This window comes from Hakea prostrata, chromosome 1 (assembly GCF_041222555.1).
Source record: "Hakea prostrata isolate BN-2017 chromosome 1, UWA_Hpros_2, whole genome shotgun sequence".
In the NCBI taxonomy this organism is placed as follows: domain Eukaryota; kingdom Viridiplantae; phylum Streptophyta; class Magnoliopsida; order Proteales; family Proteaceae; genus Hakea; species Hakea prostrata.
Genome location: NC_142600.1, coordinates 28,992,277 through 29,020,257, shown reverse-complemented (window position 1 = coordinate 29,020,257; position 27,981 = coordinate 28,992,277). Strand labels below are relative to the sequence as shown.

At 37.9% G+C, this 27,981-nt stretch overlaps 1 protein-coding gene across 1 annotated transcript; it reads left to right on the top strand.

Annotated features, from left to right (window-relative positions):
- UVH6 (RAD3-like DNA-binding helicase protein) lies at window positions 1-27,963 on the top strand. Its single transcript, XM_089138530.1, has 11 exons — window positions 1-940; window positions 2,097-2,179; window positions 2,282-2,685; window positions 4,827-5,020; window positions 5,200-5,380; window positions 8,863-8,987; window positions 11,978-12,067; window positions 20,020-20,098; window positions 24,038-24,114; window positions 26,322-26,430; window positions 26,611-27,963. Exons 1-11 carry the CDS (start codon window positions 126-128, stop codon window positions 26,728-26,730), a joined length of 2,277 nt encoding a protein of 758 aa, XP_088994656.1. The 5' UTR covers window positions 1-125; the 3' UTR covers window positions 26,731-27,963.
- The last annotated feature ends 18 nt before the right edge of the window (window positions 27,964-27,981 follow it).

Below are 27,981 nucleotides of genomic sequence, written 5' to 3'. Positions count from 1 at the left end.
CATCCTTTGAACCCTCCAAGAAGTGAAGATACTGATCGCTGAAGTGGTCGTTTATAAAGGCTAGCTGAACTCAGTTTCAGATTGAGTTTCAGTTCTTCAGTCTCGTAATACAGAGCGGAGCGGCCATGAAGTTCCAAATAGAGGATGTAACAGTCTACTTCCCTTACGATCACATCTACCCAGAGCAGTACGCTTACATGATTGAGCTCAAGAGAACTCTTGACGCTAAAGGCCATTGCCTCTTGGAAATGCCAACTGGGACTGGCAAGACCATTGCTCTCCTCTCCCTCATCACCAGTTATGCCCTCTCTAAACCTTCCAATCCCATCAAGCTTCTCTACTGTACTCGAACCGTCCACGAGATGGAGAAAACCCTAGCTGAGCTTCGTCTTCTTCATGATTATCAGCTCCGCTACCTCGGTCCTTCTGCTCGCATCCTCGCTCTTGGTCTATCTTCTCGTAAAAATCTCTGCATTAACCCCTCTGTTCTCTCCGCCAATTCCCGTGATTCCGTCGACGCCGCTTGTCGCAAGCTTACTGCTAGCTGGGTTCGCGCTATGGCTATCGAGAATCCTGATGTTCCTACATGTTCGTTCTTCGAGAATTTCGAGAAGGCTGGTTCCGACGCCATTTTGCCTCCTGGGGTTTATACTTTACAGGATTTGAGGGCGTTCGGTAAGGAAAAAGGGTGGTGCCCGTACTATTTGGCACGTCATATGATTCAGTTCGCGAATGTTGTTGTTTATAGTTATCAGTACTTGCTTGATCCTAAGGTCGCCGGGATTATATCCAAGGAAATGCAGAGGGAATGTGTTGTGGTCTTTGATGAGGCTCATAATATCGATAATGTGTGCATTGAGGCGCTTAGTGTGAGTGTAAGGAGACAGACGCTCGAAGGAGCTACAAGGAATCTCAGCAGGTTGAGTCAGGAGATCGAAAGGTAATTGCTTGTTCTGTGTTGTGGTTTGTTTTTGTTCTAGATATTTTCTAGTGTTTTTGTGGCATTAGCATATTGATAAAAATGCTTCATTTGAGAGCTATTTTTATTCTTTTTTGAACTTCTCTCTCATTCCTTTGGACTTGTTTCTCTTTATCTATTTTGAATATCATTTTGAAATTCCTTGTCATCTTCCCTTGTTTCTTGGACGCGTCTTCTATGCACATCGAATTGTTGCGGTCTCTTGAAAATGCAGAATTCACCTTTCACACCCCAGACCACCGCCCACTCCTTTGGGAAAAAAAGCCCCCCCCCCCCAAAAAAAAAGAAAAAAGAAAAGAAAAAAAAAGACACCTTGTATTTCCCTTCAGTTCTAAAGAGTCTTTAAATTTGTTGTCTTGCTGTCCTGAAGCAAGCCCTTCTATACAAGGTGCAACAGAGATTTAAATGTTGGCTATGATGCTATTGATTTCTCATTCATGGATACCTGTGTAAGACTAAGGTTACTTTATTATTTTATAAAGCATACGAACTAATTGTTGAGAAGTAGTGAAAGCCTAGTTGTCAATCTTCGATTAAATCTTAAGTAATGATAGTGAAGCTCACTTAAAATATCAAAACTTTTTAGGTGCACAAACTGCATTCTGACTAGCTAATCTTTTTGTTTTAGGATATGGTTGCCAACATTTATCAGACAATTTGTTTCTCCGTCATTCCTTTTTTCTTCTTTTGATGATTGAAGCTATGGTTGCTAATTTGCCTTCGTCTTCTTCTCTTTAATACTATTCAGTCTGGATGACTTGCTTCTGCCATGTGCCTCATCTATTAGGAGAAACAATGCCTTATAAATTTTTTGTTGCTTTTTCAGTTTTTTGATTAACTTTGTTGGGATCGTTATAGCTTTAGAGAGATGACAGCCCTTTTTCTCTGTCAGAGGTTATAATGGGGTCATAAGGTGCCGAGGTGTTATTTGTACTTTTTTTTAACTTCTATTTTTATTTCAAAAAAGACCTGAAAATTTGAATTGAGGGAAGATTCAAATTAGTGCTTCCTATTTTACATTCTTGTATGGCTATGCGTGCCATTTTTGTTGCTTTTTTGATCTCCCATTAAAGCTTGATGTCCAATCATTCTTCAAAATGTTTGACATGCTAGGAAGGTTCAAGGCAACCGATGCAAACAGATTGCGCTCTGAATACAACCGGCTTGTTGAGGGTTTGGCACAAAGGGGAAACCTACCCCGTATGTGGAGTAAATAATTTTTTTTGGCATAGTTGGCCTTTTGACTTTCTATGGTTCTTCTTATCTCTTATTGCCCGTTGCTTAACTCCTTTCCTTCTGCAGTCACTGATGCTTGGCTTGCAAACCCTGCCTTGCCTGATGACATATTAAAAGAGGCTGTGCCTGGAAATATTCGGCGAGCAGAACATTTTCTCTCCGTTTTACGAAGATTAATACAATATTTGAAAGGCCGTTTGGATACGGAAAATGTAGAGAAGGAGGGCCCTGTTGCATTTGTTGCTTCCATAAATGCACAAGCTGGTATTGACCAGAAAATGTTGAAGTTTTGCTATGATCGGATGTACTCACTCCTGCTGACCTTGGAAATAACTGATACTGATGAATTTTTGCACATCCAAACAATTTGCGACTTTGCAACACTGGTGGGAACATACACTAAGGGTTTCTCGATCATCATTGAACCCGTTGATGAGCGAATGCCGCATATACCTGATCCTGTATTACAGGTATAGCTTCCCTCCATAGTTTTTGATTTTTTGATTTATTTTATGTTATTTTGTAAACTGGGAAAATCTAAGTTACCTGATATTGCCGTATGTCCACTCGGATGACACATCTGTCATATTGGACCATCTTGTGTGCTCTATTCTGCTTCTCTTTGTTTCTCTAAGTTACCTGATAGTTTTTGATTTATTTATTTATTTTATGTTATTTTGTAAACTGGGAAAATTTAAGTTACCTGATATTGCTGTATGTCCACTCGGATGACATATCTGTCACATGGGACCATCTTGTGTGCTCTATTCTGCTTCTCTTTGTTTCTCAGCTTTTTATTCAAATTCAAGGGCAAGTTATTTGTATGGCCCCCCATACTTCGCCCCCCTTTACATCCATCATGTAAAAAAAATTATGGATGTAAAAGGTACCAGTTCAGTGATGTGAATTTGAACTTGCACAGTTGTATGTGAACCCTATCTTTCCCATATCCTTTGTTCCATCATAATCCTAATTCTAACCAGAACCCTGCTTTCTCTATTCTTTGACATCACAATATGCACTTGCAAATGATTCTTGTGGCATCACCATTGCCATTGCCGGAAAGGCTTGTGAAGTTCCATATCTTACCATGATTATGTACAGGGAACTGGCTTTGCTACCTCAAAAAGCCTCCCTGAGGACTTTGTTCCTGGTCTAGATCTTGAAATTATGGGGTGTTAGGTTTTGGTCATTAACAACGTGACTGTACCAAATATTCTCATCTAAGGGGCTTTGTGATTCATGGGATTTCTAGAGCTTTTGAAGACGCTAAAGATGCTGGCCACTCCTAGTTGGATCAGTTTCAGGATTTCAGCTAATCGACTTACCTTAGTGTTACCAATTCTGGGAATTATTTCCCTCTTTCTGCTTTCAGTCAATCATAGTTGTCAAAGCGGCAAGGAGACCAAAGCGATTGGGGGCTCCGCCTAGGCAATTAGGCTACAAAGCGGCGCTTAGGTGACCAAAGCGGTTGGATTAAAAATTTTCAATATAATTACTTTTCAATACAACTACTTTCAATAATAAGCTAAACAAATATTCAATAGTCACATTCATCCAAAAAAACAAGCATTCAAGAATTATAATTATGAAAAATTATTCAAAAAAATAACACAAACATAAGTTCATCTCATCAAACCATGGTTGTCAAAGTGTTCGCCTAGGCATTTACTGATTCATTGATTCTTAATGTTGAGTATGGCTTATGCTTCACATTTATAGAGCAAAAAATAGGTTCTATGTCACTTTGGGCCTTGAAGTTCCTTTGCAGATTGGCGTTAATTAAGCGGTTGAAAACAAAGCTTTGCCACCTAGGCGGACGCTTTGACAACTATGCAGTCAATAAACTTAGTTTGGAAATTTATATTTCAGTTTTTGGGTGGAATTCTGTTCCAACAAAAAGTTGTATAGTATTGCAAATTTTCATCTGAGAATTCGCTTTTTTTATTTAATTTTAATTTTATTTTTGAGATCTTTCTGTGGAAGTGGAACCCATTGCATTGGAATACACATTCTTCTCCTGCCCCCTCTTTAACAGCTTTTCCTGTTCTCTGTTTCTCCTGTGCATTCCAATTTTCACCATTACCCCAACAGTGGGTGATTAGACTTGCTTAAATTTGATCAAATGGATTTTTTTCCTTTCAAAATCCAAACTGGAGAAAGGAGGGGGTGGGGCGGTGGTGGGGGTGGGGAAGAGAATAGCCCATATATGAGGAAGAATGGATGAGAAATCTGGGTATGGGTTAGAAATATCATTAGGATAGAACTGATCGTTTGGGGAAGATGGGATTGAAGGTTTATTTCAAGTCCAAGTTACTAGCCATTTCATCCCTTATACTCTCAGTTTCTAATGGATCTATTAATTTAAATCAGCACCATCATCTTCTTCTTTTTTTCTTCTCTGAATGAGGGGATGGTGGTACTACAGACCTCATCGTTATTAAACTTTTAAGAAATGCACATAATCTTCCCTGTTAAATCATTTCTGCACTAGAGTATTAGAGCCTCAAAATGATGTTCACCAAAATTTGCATGCACCGTAGAATTTGTGCGCCAAGAAACCAGGTTTACTCTTTAATTTCTGATAAATTTTGCTTGTTTGATGTTCCAGCTGAGCTGCCATGATGCTTCTCTTGCCATAAAACCTGTTTTTGATCGGTTCCAGTCAGTTATAATAACTTCAGGAACTTTAAGCCCAATAGATCTCTATCCTCGCCTTCTTAATTTCAACCCGGTGATTAGTCGAAGCTTTGCAATGTCATTGACAAGGGATTGCATTTGTCCTATGGTACTTACTCGAGGAAGGTAAGAGCATCTGTTGATCTACAACTGCATCTTGGTTGTAACATTTTTCAATTGACCTCTATTTTCCAGGCATTTGCTTTGCAAGCAGAAGGTATTTTATGGCTTTGGACCTGGAAGGGTCATTCACTTTATTTATTTGCTTTAGCTTTATATATTCAACCATTTTCTTGATATTTCAGTGATCAGCTTCCTGTAAGTACGAAGTTTGACATGAGGAGTGATCCAGGAGTTGTGAGGAATTACGGAAGACTCTTACTGGAGATGGTGGCTGCTGTGCCAGACGGGATCGTTTGCTTCTTTGTCAGTTACTCATACATGGATGGAATCGTCAATAGTTGGAATGAAATGGGAATCTTGCAGGTGATTGCATTTTGTTTGCCTTTTAAGCTCTCTTCGCTCCTGCCCAAACTGAAACACCCCCCCCCACAACAACAACAAAAAAGAAAGAGAAAAGGTTCCATCTTGATGATTGATGCGAAGTCTGAAACAAGTCAACACTTCAAACTTAAAAATACCAGAATTGCAAACCTCAAGTCTGATAAGCACATAACAAACTTAAAGTGAGCAGAACTTGCTAAACAAAAACTTGATGAAACTGAAACTAATTAATGGGTATTATCAGGTTACAATATCGAGGAAAGCTGGATATTAATTCGGGAGAAACAAACAAGTAGAGCCAAACTAAAAATTTTGATGGAAAACAACTAGGATTCACAAAACAGCTACTTGGGTGTACACTGAACTTAAATTGAATGGCGTAGAATGGCATACTAAAATTTGGAAGCTTATCCAATCACTAATTAGGGAGTTTTACCTGTCTGAGGTTCTGTGCACAGAATAGGACAGAACAGAACAGAAAACTGTGTGGCAGTATATTTGATGAAATCTTATAAAAGTTAAGCAATGGCAGCAATTGGAGGTAGAATAGGCCAAAGTAGACGCTAGAAATCACAACATAGACCACAAGTTGATGTGTATAGCTGCAGGAATTCTTGGGAACGGCTAAGAACCCCCCAAAAAAGAAGGGGATATGACTGGGGCTTTAACACTACTGGCCTGCTGGGAATGCTACACTACCAGTCTCAACCTAGGAATTCCACTTTGGCTTGCATCTTGATTCACCACAAGACTGCCGCTCTGTCAAAAAATAGATTGTTTTCGGTTCTCTAAACTGTGGTATGTGTGTGTGTGTGTGTATATTCAAATCAAGTTTTTGTTATTTTTATTTGGGATAGTTACTATTGTCCCCCTGTACTTTAATTTTATTACTACTGTACCCCTGTACTTTTCAAAATTACTAATCCAACCTGTAACTTTGTCTACAATTACTATTGCCCCCTACCATTAAGTTTTGTTAGTTTACTGATGATGTGGCATTTTTATATTTTCTCAAAAAACCCCAAAATACCCTTATACTTATCTCTTTACTTATTTACCCTTTTGGCAAGTTACAGTAGTACCCTTAATTAACTGTGGAGAAAAAAGTAACTATAATCCGTTTTATTCTCAAAAAAAAAAAAAAAAAACCAAATAAAGAAAGAATGATTGAATAAAACTCAAATAGAAACCGAAGAGGAAGGAAAATCGAATTCAACTCAAATTGGAAATTGAATATCACCTAAAATATTTTCAAAATAAATGAAGTTTAGTGAAGGTGGAAAACCAAATTGGATTTGGATTTTACTCATTTCTTTAATTCAAAATAAATGAAGTTAAGTGAAGGTGGGAAACCAAATCGGATTTGGATTTTGCCCATTTCTTTAATTCAAAATAAATGAAGCTTAGTGAAGGCGGGAAACCAAATCGGATTTGGATTTAGTGCATTTTTTTAATTCAAAATAAATGAAGTTTAGTGAAGGTGGGAAACCAAATCGGATTTGGATTCATTAATTCAAAATAAATGAAGTTTAGGTTAAAATTGACATTTAATCTGGTATTTATAAATGGGGTAGGATCGTCTTTTGATTTCTTAATTTTAATGAAGGGCAAATTAGACATTACATATTCAAACTTAACGGCTACTTAACACCGTTATAAGGAAGGGGAGCAATAGTAATTTCGTAAAGAACAGGGTTTTATTAGTAATAAAATCAAACTACAGGGGGCAACAATAATTATCCCTTTTTATTTTTATAATTTCTTTACCTTCAAATCAAGAAAGCAGATTCCAGAAGAGCAGAGAGTCACTTGGCTGTGAAGCTGATGGAAAAAGGGTACAGATGTGAAGATAAATACTTCAAAAAACGAGCAACTCCCTATTAATGTAGCTACCGACTCAATAGCAACACAAGGAAGTGGCAACTACCAAAAATAGTAGCTTAAAGATAAAAAATCTTAAAGAAGTATTGTCAGCATCTCTCATTCACGCTAGCTGCATGTATGGGGATCCACAACTGAGGTAGGTGACAGCTCGTATCCCATACAGCTGGTCCAGAGTCTGGCTTAAACAAGGAACTAGAAGCCAGAACCTTGGCCATTGTTCTGGACCTGGTTCTGGCCTAACACCTGCCTGTCTTCAAACTGCATCAGCTCTTCCCGGGTTGAAACACTTTCCGTTAAGTTTCAGTGAGTCGAGGGATCATCTGTATATGATGGATCTCTAACTTCAGCTCATACAACATCTTCAGTTGCTAATGCTAGGTTGGTAAAAAATCAACAACATGTTTGTCCCTTTTCCTCAAAGAACTCGAAGTGCTGCACCTAAGGTTTAGCTGTGATTGAGTTGGGTGTTGCTTTGACAATCTCTGAGACTGTAGTCTCAATCTTTGTGATAGTGTCAGTTACCGAGTTCATTGTCCTCTGTGCTAGCACTCTGTTTGTAAGTTTAAACCAATAAAACTGATCATCCAAACACCTCTATAATTCTAAAACTGATCATCCAAACAACCTAATCAATTACAAAGTACTTGAGAATCATGTTGACCATAATTCCATCTTCACTTTATGGTAGTCATCCATGTTAAGCCTGTTGAAGTACCTACCCAGGGTAGGCACACATATGCTACTCAAAAGTAGGCTGCAGCTGTATTATTCTTTGAGGTTCCCGAGATTCCTGGTAAAACTCTTATAGTTGGCATGGCTTCTAGGTGACACAAGGTGTCGAAAGGGGCCTTGTGGCATGTGAATAGAAGTAGAAAACCAGAGGAGAACATAGAGAGAAGATTGGATAAGAACAAACAACCCAATGAGGCTTTCATGAGAATGAGAAGGCCTCAAATCTATTCTGTATATATTGGCTGAAAATACAAGAACAAATAAATAAAGATATAAAGAAGGAATAAATTCCCAATAATGTTGGCCTAAAATCCCTGTCCAGTGCTAATTCCTGATGAGGTCTTTTGGTCCTCTTGGCCCTTTTACCCTTTAAACATGACATTAGGCAACACTAACAAAACACCTGCCATGCAAAGCGTCAGGATGCTTAGGTGATGCCTTGACAACTATTTCTTGTTCTTTCTATTTCCAATTTAGATCTAATTGGGCCTAATAAACCAGTAAGTATTGTATAACCTTTTTAGCTTCTCCAGCAGCTTGCAGGATTACAATCTGTAGATATTGATGTCTTTGAATATTTCCAATTTGCTGCCTTTATCACTTTTCCATGCCTTGCATTGGATAAACCCTTTTTTCTGTAATGCTTTTTACTGACCCAAAATTTGAGTAACCTCTTTCTCATTCTTTAATTTTATATTTTGTATTTTGTATTTTTTAGAGTATACCTGCATTTTATTATTGAATATTTTAATCTTCTGGCATTAGTTACCTAGAATTTTCTCTTTCAGTAGTTGCTAGGAAGTTTGGTGAGTTGATGAAATGGAAAATGGATTTGTTCTTTCTTGCAGGATATAATGCAGCATAAACTCGTTTTTATTGAGACCCAGGATGTTGTAGAAACTACATTGGCTCTGGATAATTATCGTAGGGCTTGTGATTGTGGGAGGGGGGCTGTCTTTTTCTCTGTTGCAAGGTAATTTTCTTAAATTGGTTATGTGATGTTTTCTGTGCTGTTTTTTTGTAGTATACTGTTTCCTTAATTTCTTTCTTTGTAGTCTCTTTTCCTTCCCCTATCTTTTACTCCTGAAGGTTTCCAAAATAAATCTATGATGAGTCAAAATCTATCCAATTTAATCATTTAAATTCCTCGAAAATAACACTCCAAGTCAAGTTATTATGGTTCTTACATATTCTTTGGATGGATACTGGCGCAGACTTAGGGGTGATCTGCTGTACTGGTTTTCACAGTAAGGAAGGTAGAAGAATAGGAAGAAGAAAGAAGGGGAGGGGCTGTGGAGAAGTGAAAACTCAATTCTGTGCATGCTCACAAAACATGGCTGCTGCCAAGACTCAATTCCATTTAAAAAAAAAAATTTCACCTCTATTGTACTTAATTTCTTAGATGTAGTATCACATCCCCAAGGGTTAGGCCCACTTTTTATAGGTCAGTGGAATCTTTACGGCCAAAAACTTGATTCTAGTAGTCATTTATTTGGTACCTCCCAAGGAGCAGGGACTGCCATTCTAACTTTTTTTTTTTTAATTTTTTTTTTTTTTATTATTTTTTTTTTGGGGGGGGGGGGGGGGGGGTGGGTTTCATCCACAAATGCAAAGTTTATTGGTGACTGATATTGCACATTATCATTTAGCTATTGCGCTGACTTTTCTTGTTGTTGGTCATTGTGTATAGAACTAACTTCAGGATTGGGCGCAGTATAAAAGTTCTTTTAGAAGCACATATTCCTTGGCCCACCAGGGGGGGGGGGATGGGACGTGGACATAGGAATCTTTATGACAATCAATAATTCTATTCATTTTCAATTAGGCCTCGCTCTAGCCCTTTTTAGGGGTTATTACTTCCCTGATAGCTCAAGACATGTACTCTTTACTTCTTTATGCATTCGTAGATTTGAGTAAAAGGTGCTTTAGATGCACATGGTTATAAGTTAATGCCAGATAAAAAGGATTTTGATTATAATTTTCCTTGCGATAGTCCGGGATGAGGCGGTACTTGTGATATTTTGGCTTGGGATGCATTTTATTTAGCAGTTTTCCGGATGTTAAATAACATTGGGTGGGTTACTTTTTATTGGCGTTGGAAACACATCATGTTATGGCAGGGTGATGTTTCACAGTTTAACAAATCCTCCACTTATTTGATTGGTTGGTTAAAAGATTATGTATGGTTAAACCCTTCACAATATATCAGTGGATGTAAACCTTTTGGCATGGATAGTTTATTGGCCTGGGTGTGGATGTTCCTATTTGGACATCTTGTTTGGGCAACTAGATTTTTGTTCTTACTTCTTAACATCCTGGCATGAATATTTGCAGGAGCTGATTGAACTTTAGCATGGGCTAAAAAACACACACCATTGGCTAATTTGATTTGATAGATAGAGAAATCAGTGGCTCTTTCCATTGCGCAAGCAAGATTGGTTTGATTATCCCCATTCTTCTATGGGGTATATATTCATTTATGCAGCTTTCTTGATTGCCTCTACATCAGGCAAATCTGGTTGATTCATTTTTTTTAATGTGCTGTAACCGTGACAATCTCATTGCTTTCGATGAAGAAGGGCGCCTACCTTCTTCTGTTTCTACATTTGGGATCTGGCTTGTATCATTTATAATAATAGGATCTGATCCATTGTGGCAAGGAAAAGTTTGATTCAGAGTGAGAAGATGAGGCTGAAATTGAACAGATATATTGTTTTATTCGTCGATCCTCAAAAAGAGAAATAAACAAAGTTGCATCGTTGAGTGACAAATGGGAAATTTGTGGAAAATTACAATCTCCACTGTGGAATAATGCACCTACATGTCTTCGTCAACGTTGTTCTTTGACCGGAAACTGAGAGCTAATTATGAGACTTGGGTTATCTGGAGTTTAGGACACATACTTTGTGAAATGGTTCATAAGCGTTTGTTGCTAGGGGCAACAAAATCAAGTTGGTAGGTATCAATATATCCTTCATTTTTCTTATTTTCTATTGATCTCTATGATCATTGATCATAGGGGCCTCTTTTACCGTTCTGTTACTTCTGTATAAATGGGCTATTCTACAGGTATGGTGGGGGTGGGGGGTCCATCCAATTCTCGTTTGTTCATTCCTCCCTAGTTATTCTCTTCAGTGGTGGGCAGAGCAGTTTGGTAGCTAGCAAGGCTCATAACCTCAAGGTCATGGGTTCAAATCCTGTCTCCACAGCATTTTAAAAAAAAAAAAAAAAAGACTAAATGGAGGTATGACTATTAATTTGTGATGGATGACTTATTTCTTTTAGGATGGGAGGAAAAGAAGGGAGGAAGAAGATAGAACCACTGCACGTCGATTATACCAAAAATTTTATCATATTATATGTATTACTTCAACATGGGCGGATAGCGGGAATTAGACCCATGTCTTCTCCTTGGCAAAGATAGATACACCATTTGACCATACTGATATTTTTTGTTCCTGATACGCACGTATACATCCACACACGTAATATAGTATATCATTTCTGAACCATTTTTGTGCAGAATCCAGCCTGATACTATCTCCAGGATGATTCCGATCCAAATTATTCCAATCTAATCTACCCAATATCAATTATCAAGTAAATAAAATATTGTATCCTAGATAACCAAACTACCAGCCCTTGCTAGACCAGAAAACTGGTTTAGGTTCAGCCCTTGGTCTGGGTCTCCAAAGTGGATCATGTTGATTCAGCCACGCGAAGGTTACTGTGTCCAATATAGGATATGAACCAGCTTTTCCAAGTATGTTTGTCATGCCCCTATTAGATTTTTACTCAGTTTTATCACGAGCATTTGTTGTGCAATCATTTATTCTATTAGTTTAGAATTTCGAATATATTTCAACAAACGGCCTCTAGAAGTTTTACTTATTAGAGGGGAGAAAGAAAGAGAGAAAAGTGTCTTTTTGGTAAGAATCTAATGCTGGTCTTTTATTATTGCAGGGGAAAAGTAGCGGAAGGTATCGATTTTGATCGACATTATGGTAGATTGGTGATCATGTTTGGGGTTCCTTTCCAGTACACGTTGAGCAGGTAAGTATTTGTTATGTTACTTCTTTTGTTTCTATGCTTCAATGATGCATTAAGAAATTATAATTGCTTTTTAGTTAGTTTTTAGCATTTATATTTTATCTTAAACTATTAGACTTTTCATATTTGTTATGTCACCCCACTCTAACCACCATGTTCAAGGCATGACTTATATACTACACCGTCATACCACACAATCGAAGGTTACATAGTTATGGGTCAGATCTCACATATACGTCATTGGTCTTAATAGTAATGACATAAAGTGGATCCATTAAACCTTAGTAGTGGAAAGAAAAGTAAATTATATTAATCAAATTAATGAAGGTTCTCACATCTAATACCAGAGTATTATCTATTGTCTCTATCCCATCCAAAGCGCTGTTATGTGGTGTCACAACTAATTAAATCAATAACATCTGTGATTAAAAGAATAACATTTGCTGTAGTAACAAAATTTGTAGTGCCCAAAGGAATAGTCACATGCATAATGATGGTCATGTGCCTCCACTATATGCCAACCAAGCACACTCCTCTAATGTTGGATTTTCACTTGGAATAATGTCTAAAACAAATATCTCCACATGTTAAGCTCTCCAACACAAGCTTAGTGAGGGGAAATGCAAATGCAATGCTAATCTCTAGCGTATCATATCTCTACATTCATTGATAAAACCATCATAACGAATAATCATACAAGGGAGCGATTGAATAAAACCACTTAGTCCATGAGAATCCATGAACCTATTAAGAAATAAAACATTATGACTTGGTAATCCATTACTAAGTCAATGTTAGATGCTATTATTATGACAAATTAGGTAGGACCACATTTGTCCTCTCCACATGTAATGAGGCATGGCAGATCACAAACTTTTGTCACCCGAGAAGCCATCTAGGTCAGCACCTGAAGCTAACCTTGTGCTATTGCCCTCACAAGGGGCACACAACTAGCTCACCTGTTTCTGAAAGGAGAATTAATGTCGTACTCGACAAGTATTCCCGACAATGATGTCGTTGACAATACTTGCATTTAAAGGATTATCCAACGTCCAAACCCCGGTTGAAAAGGGTCACAATGCTATGTATGTTTTCTTAGCCAAATGCATACATAAGTTATATGATGTTGTGACCTATTATAGTTATGCATGTGTCTTATACAATGCACATGTGTAATAAGAGAACTGGGGAATCATGATAAATGCACCTAGATCAATCACTATGGCTAATATTTCTCATCATTATCCACATTGTGACATAATCAATATGATCAAATAAGGATAATAGTGATGCATCATGTGTAAAATACAACAAAACTAATCCCATTCACCTGTAGTGGCCATTAGTGTGTGTTAAGAATCAAGCCCCTGATGTGACTTCACAATCACAGGATTAACGATACATAATTAACAAATCAAAAGTACCCTTAACTTTAGAACTTCTTGAGACTGTGGGTGACTTATAGACAAAGGTCTCCACCAAATTTGAGTCCATTCTGACCTCGTTTGATAGGATAATTAGATACTAGAAGTCATACTAACAGACTGGAATCGCATTCTGGGTTCAGTTTGTAAAATCATATCTGGAGTTCTATAAGGTATTTTGATCCAAAGTATTTAATGTATGTCAAAATTTAAGTCTACCTCTCATTAAAAAAATCAGTCAAAAATATTAAAAAACAATAAGTGCAGGTTCTGGAGTCATTTTGCTACCATGTACAGAAATAAGACAATTCTGGATACTGTAGTTTAGGGAACTTGATACCTAACCTAGGGTCAATTCTGATGTCGGTCTTTTCAAGGATGTTAGCTTTTGAAGTCTAGTTTAATTGAAATTAAATTTAGATCAAATTGGGTTTAGGATCTATTTATCCTACATTTTACAGTTCTGGTGTGGAGAATCGAGCAAAATTTGTGAATTGAAATTGTGAAATTGGTTACCTGCAAAGTGTGTGAATTAGGTCTTGTGCTTTTAGGGTTTTGTTCCTTAAGCCCTAAGGGAACTTCTGGTCTATTAATAATGTCTCATTAGGTTTGAAGACCAGTGATTGTGAGGTTGTGTCGGGAGCCTGAGTCCTAACATAGATTGACCATTGCTACAAGTGAGTGGGATTAGTTTTGTTTTGCAAAGCTTTTGTTACATTTATGTGTGATGCATCATTATTTTTCTTATTTGATCATATTGCATGGGTTTGTGGAATTATCATTGATTATTTGGTGATATGGATTATGATGAGATATTTTGATTAATCTAAGTGGGTTTATCATGATTCTCTATTTTGTTTATTATATAGGAGTGCATATGGCATGGGACACATGCATAATTATGATAGGTCATAGCATTTTGTGAGTTGTGTGTGCATTTGGTTGAGTGACACAGATTGTACTACGACTTCTCTCAACAAGATGTTTAGGTTTTGGATTATTATCCTATAAATGCCAGTACTGTCAATGAGATTGTTGCTTGGGTTTATTATCCTGGAGTATGATGTTAGGAACAAGTAGGCCCATTGTGTTCCGATGTGAGGGTACTAACATAGTGTTCTCTCAGGCGTTGTTGGGTGCTAACCTAGATGGTTTCTGGGGCAACCAATGTTTTCGATCTGCTACGCCCCATTGCACGTAGAGAGGACGAGCGTGATCCTACCTAATTTGACGTGCTAGTAACATACTAGCATTAACTTAGTGATGGATTGCTAGGTTGTTGTCTTTTGTTTTCTTATAAATTGATCATCGATTTCGTAGTTTTATTTAATTGCTCACTTGTATAATTATTTATTAGGGTGGTCGTATCTAGGGCTGCAATGCTGGGCTTTCAAACTGAATACCAGCCTTGAGTGCTCATAACTAAGCCCATTCCTGCCCTGGCCATAGCCTAACAACTCTAATATAAAAAGTATCTTGACTAAATTGAAAATGAGATGCTCAATCAAACAATGAGACTTCCCAAGATCTAGACTCTTATTAATTTAAAAAAAAAGAAAATAATAAGTACAAACTTTTAAGCTATTATTATTAATTTTCATATGATAATATCTTAACTAGTTTTTTTTTTTTTGGGGGTAAAATCTTAACTAGTTTTACTATAGGGAAATAATACTTATATGATTCAACTTTTTATTAGACCTAAATCGTTGATATAAAAACTAAAATAAAGAAATGACTTCCAAGCTGCTATTACTATCTATACCCTTGTTAACTTTGATATCAACAACATCTTGACTACATGCACTTTTAAAAATTGTCTCATAATCTAACCTACCGTTAAATTTGAATCATTTAATATATAAAAAAGTAAATAAAGAAGCAATAGGACTTCTAATGTTCTATTAAAATATCTCAGGCAAATTGAAATAAAATGCACAAAATTATAAAACGACCCAACATTCCATGCTGCTTCCTTGTCCATAAAACAATTTATAAATCCATGTTGTTGTCTTGACCACAAAAATTAGGACAAAATCAGGGTTAGGATTAGGGCCAAAATCAGGCTCTGGCCAGGATGGGGTGGGCGGGACAAACAATAATCCCAAGCTTCGCTTGGCTTTAATTCAGCGCTAGAATGTTTTGGCCTTGAGCTGGCCCCGTCTGGGCCAATATCTAGAGTTCAGGCCCTGTTTGGGCTCAGGGCGAGTTAGGGCCACCAGGGCCAAACATGCACTGATGTAAACCAGGACCCCCACCCCCCAAGCCAAGCTGAAAAAAGGCCCAAATCAGCCCCTTGCGGCCCTAAAGGGTGGCCGAACCCGGTGAGGGGCAAAAGGGTCGTTTTACCAGCCCCTTTTGAGTCCCCACAGTCTTGGTAAGATCCAAAATCATATGAGGAGTCCAGATCTACTTTTGTTTTGAGATTGAGTCTTGGCTGCTGAGATATGATAGAGTCCTTGTCATAGTAGGAGTTCTAGTTGGAATCCTATTTTCAAGCCGGGTTCCTTCTTAAGTTGGGAGTTTTATTTTAAATTTTGCAATTAAGATTTGTTTAGGAGTTCTTAATTTGGATTATTTCTAGTTGTTGGGTTGAGTCTTAGTATGAGAAGGAATTCCAATCCATATAGAATCCCTTGTTGAGTCCTAATCCAAGTAGTCTTTTTATTTTGTTGATTCCTAGTATGATTTCCTTCAATTGTAAGGCTATAAATAGAGCCGTCAATGTATAATCAAATCAGAGTTGAAAAAATATTGAATAAAGCTAAGGTTGAAGGAGTCGTCGATTGACTCAATTCCCAAGGAGAGTCGCCCACAGCGTTGGTGTTTATAATTTCCTGCATTTTTGAAGTTCTCAGTCGGAATTCTCCTCTACAAACAAGCATAAGGAGCACTCAAACCTGTGGCACCTCTATAGTCAGTGATCTTTTTCAACAGTTCAACAGCCCTTCAACCTTCTTCAACAAGACTTCAAGAAAGCCAACCCCCACCCCTGAACCCTAAGTTCCTCTAAACCCAGCCCTTTACCATATTGCAAGCCTTCCCACTTCCCTCAGCCTTCCCAGTAATTTGTCATAAACAGCACGGTTAAAACCCTGAAATACTGCTGGTTTACTAGAAGAGGATCCTGAAGACTGGCACCTGATTTGGGGTTACGTCAAGCATTGTTAGTTTTCTTGATGCATGTATGGATATGATGTGTTAGAGGTTTGCATTGCAGTTGCCTTTTCCTTGACTAAGCTTGTATAGAGAGCTTACACCTTGGGGAATTTTTGTTTGCACACTATTGTAGGTGGAACTCCAACATTGGAGTATGCTTCGTTGGTGTAGGAAGCAGAAGCACAAGATCCTTTATTGCCTATAGGCACTAGAAACTTAGGGGCTGTATGGTACGTTCTTGTTTCATTTCCCTGTCTCTAGGTAAGGAACAATTTTCCTGTTTCGTTGCATTTTCCAAATATTCGCCCAAGTCCTGAAAATTCATAAAATCTGCAAAAACAACATAAAACCCAATGTAGCTCCACTCAAAGTGTATAAAATACATGCTTTATGCCCTAAGATTCCACACATAAATGTGTTCATCAGTTAGATAGGAAAAAGAACATTTCTGTAACAAAAGAAAACAAAACCTTGTATGGATCGCATGGAAAAAGATCACTTTTGTTTTTGATAAAATCAGAGAAAAGCTTGGATTCGTAACAAATTACATAAAATATGATGAACGCTATAAATTTAAGGCTATTTTTTAACAAGAGATTTAATCTTTGTCATGTATAATCTAATCTATATCCATAATTGAATAAAAAATATATTAGTGGATTTGAACCACCATCCCCTTGAAATACGCTCATGTTCCAAGTGCTCTTACCATTGAGCTAAAGATCCATAAAATAGAGTTGTCAAGTAAAGATGCAATAAGTCTACGAGGATGTCTTCGTTTCCAATAAGGGGCAAGTACATGAATAGAACTCAAATATAAATAATTACACTCAAAATGCAATTTTGCACCCTATTCATATTTATAGACCAGTGGGTCATATCAAACACACACTCACCATCCTTTCTACCAAATGCGTTCTTGCACCATTCACATCTAATTGATTGAACACCCAACGCCTCCCTAAAAAAAGAAGCTAACATATCTGAGTCGATGACATACTAAAATGATTTTGTACAGTTACTAGTGTACTGGATGGTAGACACTACAGCAGCAACATATCAGAAGGTAACTTTGGGAAGAAACAATACTTATTTAAAGTGCAAGGAATGATTTTGTTCAGTTACTAGTGCACTAGAGATGGTGAGCCACTACTGCAGTAATATCTTAGAAGGAGACAGACCTATTTAGGGAAGAGTGTTCGTTAAGCTAAGTTTTGAGCTCTGTACAGGTAACAAAGCACATATAAATAATTAGGAATGATAAAATTCATAGTACCTGTAAATGTAGAGCATGATAAATATAGCCGACTGCAGGTAATTGGGGAAAGAGACAATTAATGAAGTCGAATTAACCCCGTTATACATATTTTTCTTTGGTGAGGTGTAATCTACTCCAGTTTTGTCCAACCTATTCTGCAAAGGCCTGTTTTAAATGCAGCAGTAGACATTCCTAGGCATCATGAATAGAGAGGTTTGATACTCTCAAGGAATTATCCTGCATGGTGGTTAAATTACCAGATCTACAAAACAAATATTCTCATATCCACTTGATATATATGCGCTACGGCAGCAGAGCCACAAAGCAAATGTAAAATGTAGAAGATGCATTCAAAATGGTCAACTCGACCAAGCAATAATAATGACTAGTATTCCAGAATAAGATGTGGCCACATAGAGTATAGACAGAAGAGAAAGTGTAGACAGCTTGAACTTTTTTCTCTAGAGAATGAAAATAAAGATACAGAATTAACAGGAGCTGAAATTTTCCAGCAACAATAAGAGAAAAACATAGTGTGGGACAGCAGACAACAGTAGGATGGAGTAAGCAGCCAAAATTTCCTTGGCAAGAAAAAGGGAATAGTCAGTATTAATCAAAACCTAGTCCCCATTGTCCGAGATCTCACTACTCAAACTCCATGACAAAAAACACAAGAAAAAATCTACTCATGAAGGAAACAAAGTGAGAAAGAAAGACGGAAGAGAAGAAATCAGCTATGAATGACAAGTTATGAACAATTATACGGATGAGGCTGATCCCAACTGTTGAACTCTAAATAAAACTTACCTAAAATACAGTTAGGGCAACAAACTGCTCAAGCTTGAGAGTGAGTTGGTGCCAGAGTTTCCTCGGATACAAATCAGCAATAACGAAGCATTAAACAAAGGGAGACTGAGCTGAGGACGAGATGGGAGAGGATCAGATAGATTTTAATACCTTCGCAGCTTTGCAGGTATGATTGAGGGAGACTGAAGTGAGAACGACCTTCCTAGGTTCACAAAGGGAGACTAGAAGCTTCTCATTGTGGGATCGACTGAGGATGAACAAGTTCTCCCAACGGGAGAAAGATTGAGAGGTAATGAAGAATGAAACTTTCGAGTTTGAGGTTTCAAAATGGGAGGTTATATTTTGATGTTAAATAGACAGAAATGCACTGGTTGGGAGATGGGGTTTCTCCGCCTTTTCAAAAGAAGCATTTTGTCTCTGGGCTCAAAACTGTGCCAAAATGCTGGTTCATTTAAAAAATGTCAAAGAAGCACAAGAAACAGACCGGATCACCCATACATTATTTGGACTGTCTCTGCTCAAAACATGCAAAAAAAACACAAGAGACAAGAAACTAACGATTGGTGAGAGCTATCGATAGAACAGCTACCTTACCATCAAGAGGGCTTCTGAAGCAAAAAGCCCCTTAGGTTGCTCCATAAGCTACCCAGACAGCACCTGCCCTGACCAGACAGTGAAAGCTTTCTTTTGTGAGCCAGCCCCTCCCAATAGATAAAAGTAGTGGCAACTGCCTCTATCTCTGTGCACACTGCTGCGATCGATCTTGGATCTCTATTGTAACAAAAACACAAGACCTGTTGCACACCTCAATATTTTCCACCCAGCCTGGGCCATTATATGCATCCTAAACAAAGAACCTTACCATTCAGCCCCTTAGTGGCTATAGTTGTTTTTTTGCTTTAATCATAGGTGTTGATTTAATTGGTTGCGATGCCATTTAATAGTGCTTTGGATGTAATAAAGACAATGTATTAGTTGTGAGAACCTTAGTCATCTTAATTAATATAATTTCTTTTCTTTTCACTGCTATATTCTCTTATGCCATTGATATTGAGATCTATGATATGGATGTGAGATGTGACCTCTAACTTTGCACTCTTGGATTGTGTGGTCTGTTTGTGTAACATACTTTGACCCCCAAAAAAGGTGTGTAATGTACCAGTTATGCCTTGATATTGGTGGTTCAGGTAGGGTTTGACAGTTTTAGGTACATAATGACATTAATTTTCTAGAAATTATTTTAATTGTGTACATTAAACACAAAGAATCTTCATATTTATTTCCAAACATGAACTTCCGTTTCACAGAATATTGCTTGCTCGTTTGGAGTATTTACGGGAGACCTTTCAGATAAAAGAAGGCGATTTTCTGACTTTTGATGCACTGGTACATGCTTCCTTCTCTTCCATGTATTATACTACAATGCACTTCTTTGGTAGACCGGTTTCAACTGCATATTTTATTCATGAAATGAATTGTCTTAATGACTTATGGAAGATGAAATATTTAGTTGCATAACTTGCATTTAGAAAGGTTGGGAACTGTCTTCTTTTTCTTCAAAAGGCATTCCAATAGAAGAGATGTTTTGAGCAGGTTCTGCACATTGTCTACAATAACTTTCTTCAAGACACAGGACATATGTAAAGTTCGTCCCTCTGTGAGTCATGATACCCACATTGGACAGAAAAGTTAGTACCTTCATGTTGAGCAGATGCATTCTGCTTGCTATGCACCAATTGTTCATTTAAAGACTCAAAACATATACTAGTTAAAGGCCCAGACTTTTCACCTATGTGCAACCTTACAGACCCAGTATTCTCTTTGTCATCACCCAAAACCATTACGGCTAAAGATTGTAAGGCGTAGATCTCCCCCCCCCCCCCCCAAAAAAAAAAACACACACACACATACACTATCCAAAATCTAGATAAAATTCCCTTTAAATAAGAAACTCAAATGAACTCAAGTAGTATATAATGCTCCCCAAACACATAAAATATCTGCAAAAGTTTATACTTTGGGAAATGTCTCTATGATCTTGTAATGAAAAAGCCTACTACTATTAGATATGTCTGAACCATCAAAGAAAAACATAAATTGCTGAAGCAGAAGTAGATAAGTTTGTCTCAATTAATCATCTGTTCATAAGTGCTGGTTTGGTGTAACTCCGATAAATGATAAGCTACAAGAAAGTCACTTGAGGTGGCACAACCATGTTCAAACGAGGCCTCTAAATGCCCCCTTTAAGGAGAAAGTTATTTAATCCAGGTTGAAGAAATTAGAACCACTAGGGGTAGACCTAAGATAACCTAAGGAGAAGTGGAGAGAAAGGATTTGCATTGCTAGGCCTTGTATCTAGTGTGGCCTCAAATAGAGCTGATTGAAGGCAATGATCCATGAAGCCGATCTCGTTGGGAGTCTTGGGACAAGGCTTGTTGTTGTTGTAATTATCTATTCCATATTTGCTTAGCTCTTCCAATTATTGACTAATAAGGAAAATAACAGGATGAGGCGCAAAGCCTATTAAGATAGAGGAGATTGATATCATAAAAAGGAAGTATTTGCATTACCTTTTAAATCATGTAAAAATGTGTTGTTTGTCCTCTAAAGCAAAAAACACACCCATCCATTTGATCCACGTTCATCAGTGCAAGTAAATTGAAAACTTGACTGAGTGCTTCTGCAGGTACATGTAGCAAAGCAATACAAAGAGAATGCATCAACCTAGGCCATACCTAGTCACTATCGTTATTAGGTGGTACATAACATACATCCACCCCAGGTGTGCATCCTGTAGCTAGTGAGAAACACATCCTTCCAAGTGAAAACACATTCATCAGTGCAAATAAATTGGAGATATGATTGGCTTCCCCTGCACGTAGGTGTAGTGAAGCAATACAGGAGGACACATCAACCTAGGCCATAGCTAGTCATTACCATTGTTAGGTGGTACATAACATACATCCACCCTGGTTGGCATCCTGTAGCTAGTGAGGCACATCACACACATAACATACATCCAACATGGGTGGGCATCTTGCCGGTTCAATGGAGCATCTCGTCATTGGTAGGGGTACATACATCTACATGTGGGGGCATCCTGGTGATTAGTTGGGGTATCTCGCCGGCTAGCATGGATCATCATTCCTCACTTCAGGACCCTATACATTAAGTAGAGCTCCCCTTCTGTCTACCATTGCCAATCGTAAGCCATGTTTCCAAGTCCTGAAACACACAATGAGAAGGAAAGAAAGTTATTTTGCAGTTCATATCACGAGTAAGGCTACTAATAGATAAAAGATTAGCCGAAAACTTATGAACATGCATGACATAAGATAAGGTAAGAGAAGGCGATCAGATAATAGATCCTTTCCCAGAGATAGGGGAGAGAGACTCATTAGCCGTTCAAACAGCTTAAGCAATAGGGATAGATGAATAAGTATGAAACAAAGTAGATGAGCCTGTCATATGGTCAGTTACCCCAGAGTCGATTACCCAGGAGGGATAAGTCAAATTGACATTGTGACAACCAAAAATACCTGTGGGTATTTGTGGATCAACAGAGGGATCAATGAAAGAGGCTATATTCGTACTGGAAGTCGGTACTGGAGAAGATGAGTCAAGTCTGGACATCAATTGGCAAAGGTGCTGGAGCTCATCTGAGGAAAAAGAGGTGTTGGAGTACTCAGGGTGTTAGAACTGGCTTGATTTGCAGATGTTTGATTGCTGCCCTTGATTCCATTTCTACCTCCACGGGAATTTATTGGACGTCCATGCAACTTCCAACACTTGTCATTTGTATGACACTCTTTTCCACAATACTCGCACTTTACTGGAGGGCGAAAATTACCAGAACTAGATTTATTATTGCTATAACCAGCTACCAATGCAGATCTATCAGATGTTTGAGTGTGTACCATAGCTGTCCTTCGACTATCCTTGGTATCTACCATGGCATAGGCTTGAGCCAGAGAAGGGAAAGGCTCTCTAGAAATGATATGTTCGTGAATTTGATCAAATTTTATATTCAATCCTGCCAAAAAATTATAAACTCTCTGTTTATCTTCCCATTGTTGATAGGCAATAGCATCTTCAGCATTCTTCGATGTAAACTTCCCATAAAAATCTAAAGTCTGGTAATATTCCTAAAGAGTGTTATAGTACTGAGAAAGAGGAAGGTTCTTTTGCTGTAATTGATTGATTTTTCGTCTAATTTTAAAGCACTGTGCATCATTGCCAACTCTGGAGTATGTATAGTTGTCGCATCAGGAAGGAGGAGATAACTCTCTGCTATGCTAGATTCAATGGAGTTGATGAGAAAACCATGACCAAGCATTCATTCATATACCACTTGAAAAGTTGCAGACCAGGTGTGGAAGGTCTTGTAGAAGTCCCCTCAAGATGGCCAGTAAGACCACGAGCACCAACAACGAGGGAAACAGAATGAGACCATTTAAGATAATTTGTTCCATTAAGTTTCACAGTGGTTATCTGAAGCGGAGAAAACTCACGATCCTTATGAATGGAAGACATGGGAGACTCTTCAGATGTACCACATGAAGGAGATATGGGATCAACCATCATCGCAAGGAGAAATTATTCAAAAAGTCCTTGAACTTTTTCAAACTTTACGAAAAAGTCCTTGAAATTGTTGCAAATTGCAAAAAAAATCCCTGAACTTTTTCAGAATTATGAAAAAGTCCCTGAAATATTTTCAAATTACTTTCACTAATTCACGTGAAAAGTATCTTCTCAGGTTACCTCCAATTGGTATATTGTTGAATCAAAGTACACCAGGAAAGACTGGAGGGACACAACCGGTCCGCTTAAATACCAGACTCCTTAGACAAAATTTTCCTAGACATGCACTTAATCACCTAATATACAGTTCCAGGATACCTGAAAAGAAAACAAACACATGAATAGCGACTTCAAGTTTTTTTTCTTTCTACAGCACCTCTGTAGGATGAAAACAAAACCTTGCTCTGATACCATATTGTAATGTGAGGAATTGCTCCTCTAAAAGTATATCATTCACAAGACCCCAATAGGGTATTTATAGTTACAACCTAGTTAAGTCTTATACTAAGTAGGAAAAGGAAATATAAAACAAATAAAAATAAAACTCTAGACTTATTAAGAAACCTCAGTCCATGTTTTCAACAATTATACTTCATCTGGAAATGTTGCTTGCTTAATTAATTATACCTTAGAATGGACCACCAATTATGGTTTCCAAAATGTTTTTGGGTATTATACTCCTAGTTATAGATGTTTACTCTTGATTAAGATATGTGCTTCATTGATGGGCATGTATTGGAGCAGAGGCAGGCTGCTCAATGCGTGGGGCGAGTCATTCGTTCAAAAGCTGACTATGGGATGATGATTTTTGCTGACAAGAGGTATGCAATCTTTCACCCTGTTGTCTTTGTTGAGTTTTAACTGATGGTATGAAATTCATATGAACCACATTGGAGTAACCTGTATATGGTAATTCATTATGATGATTAACCTAGCTCCAATCGGTAAGACCTTACTCAACTTCTTGGATTTAGTTTCATTAATCTGGCACCTTGTATTCTATATTTTTTGTCAAATGCAAAATGAGCTACACTTGGGAGATTAATCATCAGGACTTGCCTCCTTCAGACATGCCTACAGTTGCCATTTCAATTGCTCGGGTGGCCACCCAGTTCTGGCACATGGCAAGCCAGATGGTCCTGAAATTTTAGGCAGACCCCAAGGCTCCATGTGCACTCGTCAATTTTCAATCCAAGTGGAGTTGGCCACAGGGCAAAAATAACTAATAGTAGAATATCTTACATTAGGGTCCCTTTATTGAAGCCTAAAATCAGGTTGGCCCCTTTATGACTTAAATTATGTTCGGGCAGAGCCAACTAACAGTGTTTGAGAGTCGTTAACTTTATTCCTGAGATGGTCAAAATGCCCCCCATCTAGACCCACACCTTAGGGTTTGAACAGCAGAGAGAAACAAAAAATTATATCAGCAAGCCAAGCATTCTGATGGATTGTTCAACAATAGCTACGTGGCCAAAAGAATGAACTGTATCGATCCTTCTCCCTGCATTTTTTTTCTCTCCCAATCCAAAACTCCCAATGGCATAATCAGATTGCTCCATGTCGGTATTTACTGACTACTGGTCTGCCAAATTCTTTAGTCATGATTTCTTTGCCCAAATAGATTTAGGAACTCATGGGAGGCTACGATGTGTCTGCACAAACACACCTAGAAGACAAAACCAATTCCTAGAGTGTTGTTAGTCAATTTATGAGAAAAATACATAGGATCTACCATTGAAGGCTAGCTCACTCGGTAATGACCGGCAGCTCTTAATGAAGAGGTCACTGGCTCCCTTTGGCATGTATAATAGTCCCCCCACCAGCTCCCAATTCAAAAAAATAAAAAAATAAAAATACAGGGGATCTGTTCTTTTACCCTTCCACTTCTTCTTCATTAACACCATTACCCCTTTCTCTGCAACTTTCTCAAGCCACCGACAAGGAAACCAGTGAGTAATTTAGCACCATCAGCACTGTACTACATGACATGGCCACTCCAATATCTAGCGCATTCAACTCCACCCCCACTACCAATAGCCTACCTTGCTTCATCGTCTTAGCTCTTACCCTTCTATCTACCAACTCCAGCAACAGCAGCATATTTGCCAGTGCCTCAAATGGGATTCTGGCTATCCTCCACTGTATAAAATGGCTTATGCTTATCCTCCATTACCTAAAATCTATGCCTATTCACCTAGTGAAAATTGATTCTTCATTTTGGTTGTAATCCCACAACTTAGTGCTCTGTGGGCTATGTTATATTTACATAATTAAAATAGGATACACATCAGTAGGGGTGGTTATATGAAAGTGGGAGATCAGTGTTGTTACATGAGAGTTTTGGTTGGTGGGACAAAGGAGAGAAAGGTGGAAGATGGAGTTGCAGCCACGCAGGTGGAGCTCCGGCAATGTAGCTGTCGGAAGTTTGGAACTGCGCTTGGGTGTGGGTTTTTTTATTTTATTTTTATTTTTTTTGGGGGTGGGGGGTGGGGGAGGAGTTGGGTGTGGGCATGGGGGCAAGGGTGTGGATTGGGGTATTTTGGTCATATGATGAATAAAGTTAACACCTCTCAAATGGTGTTAGTTTGCTTTGGACCCAAACTTAATTTAAGCCTTTAAAGGGACCTTAATGTAAAATTTTCTGAAAAGAAATTCCTAGGCTATAAGGGGATGCTTGGAATAATAATAATTAAATGTGTCCAAAATTTGGCCTGTGAATAATCCAAACAACACACATACATGAAACATAAAAAAGAAAGAAAAAAAAAGAACCACCACCACACAGCCAAAAAAAATCCAAGTAACCCTTTTTAATTAATTAATTATTCCTTCATAACTTCATGTTCTTTTCCCTTATTTTCTCTCTTCTCCTTGCATGTACACGTAAAGTGGCATTATAAGAATGTTGGAAAATATGTGATGGATAAGATATGTATATTTTCTGTTCATCCATTTGAGGGTGTGATATGATACATCATTTATTTTTGTGCTGTGTACTGTCTGACATGGATTGCTTTTACTTGCACAGGTATAGTCGTCATGACAAGCGGTCTAAATTGCCTGGTTGGATACTGTCACATCTACATGATGCACACCTGAACTTGAGCACTGACATGGCTCTTCATATAGCGCGAGATGTAAGTTCTTATGGTTTCACTAGAACTGGATATTTAGCATAGTCTAATGAACTCTAATCCCCTCAGCAAGTACAAAGAGTTCCCCTTCATGGAATATGTGCATCACCCGTTCTCACATTATCCTCCGTTTGGTCAAGGTTAATTTGTGATTAGTTATCATTGGTTTTTTGCTGGGTGCAGTTTCTTAGGAAGATGGCTCAACCATATGATAAGACCAGAAGTGGTGGCAAGAGAACTCTGTTGTCACAAGAGGACGTTGAGAAGATGAGTGATGGTGGTGCCACTGAAATGTCATTTTGATCAGTGGTCAGACTAGACCATTTGGCCAGCCAAACTATTCGGATCCAATCTACAAGAGTGTTTTATGGCCCTTCCCAACTATTCCTCTCTATACAGAACTCTTGCCTGGCGAAGTAGGGAGATTTTGATGGTGTGGAAGGTTGTGTCAACATTTTGCTTTCATTTTTATAACTAGAGTGGGTATATTCAGTTCTTGGTATACATTCCACAGTGGGAACGCTGGAAAACCAAGCTCAAGGATGTTGATTTATGCAGCTGAGCAGGTCATTGTTAGTTATAAATGCTGTTATTCGACATTCATTTTGCTGGAATGAGCTGCTGTCATGGTATTTAGAGTTTGGGCTTGACACCTAGTGGAGTAGTGTTCCCTCACACCTTCATTTCAGGGTTTACATGAGTTGGAATATCCAATTCTGGGTTCTAAACATAGCAACTACTCATTTGGTATCCCTTTGGAGTGGTCGATCTTTACTAACGGAATACCATTTTGATGTGTCAATAGAGTTCTTTGTTGTTCTAATGTGGTTCAATCAAGATTTATAGGTAATACTTCTATACCATTAATTCTCTAAATAAAAACAGAGGGATTTTTAGTTTTATGTATTTCCTACCCCGCTAGACAATTCTTATTGTACACGTAGGCTTCGTTTTATAACACTTCCCTGAAGTGGTATCATTGATTCCTTGCTTGCTACAGAGCAGATCTTGAACAGGATTGCATTTAACTTGTTCACAGAGAGTAGTTCCTATTCAAGAAGTGTTCCGTGAGTACATTAAAGTAGAGGGAAAAAGGACAGGAAGGTCTTGGAAAAGAAGAATTTTTCAATGGACTCCAGAAGGGGGAAAAATAAATATATTTCTCAAATTATTGAAATTGATCTCAACCTAACCTATAAAGAAAATTCTACAATCTTCTCCCTAAAATAACCATTCCTTTCAAAAAGAAATAAAGTTAAAATAAAAAGAGACTAATTTGTATTTTATTGTCTCTCTCTTCTCTTCTTCTCTTCTTCTCAACTTTTAAAGTTTCTATTTGTTACAGAAAATAATTAGAATTAAAGAAACATCTTTGGGAGAACACATCACACGTGCGTTATTACTAGTAAAATAAGATGTCATGAAAATAGAGAACCAAATTTTTACTCTTCTATATGGTGGTTGATATCACTAAATTCATGCAGAGTTTTTCTAAACTGTCATGGTTTAAGATGATCCAATCTAAGTCAGTTTCAATTATCTCTCAGCAGGCTG

Excerpts from the sequence above, each read along its gene's own strand:
- UVH6 (XM_089138530.1), top strand. The coding sequence starts at position 126 with ATGAAGTTCCAAATAGAGGATGTAACAGTCTACTTCCCTTACGATCAC. Across the intron at positions 941-2,096 it reads TTGAGTCAGGAGATCGAAAG|GTTCAAGGCAACCGATGCAA; the intron begins GTAATTGCTTGT and ends CATGCTAGGAAG. Across the intron at positions 5,021-5,199 it reads ATGGTACTTACTCGAGGAAG|TGATCAGCTTCCTGTAAGTA; the intron begins GTAAGAGCATCT and ends TTGATATTTCAG.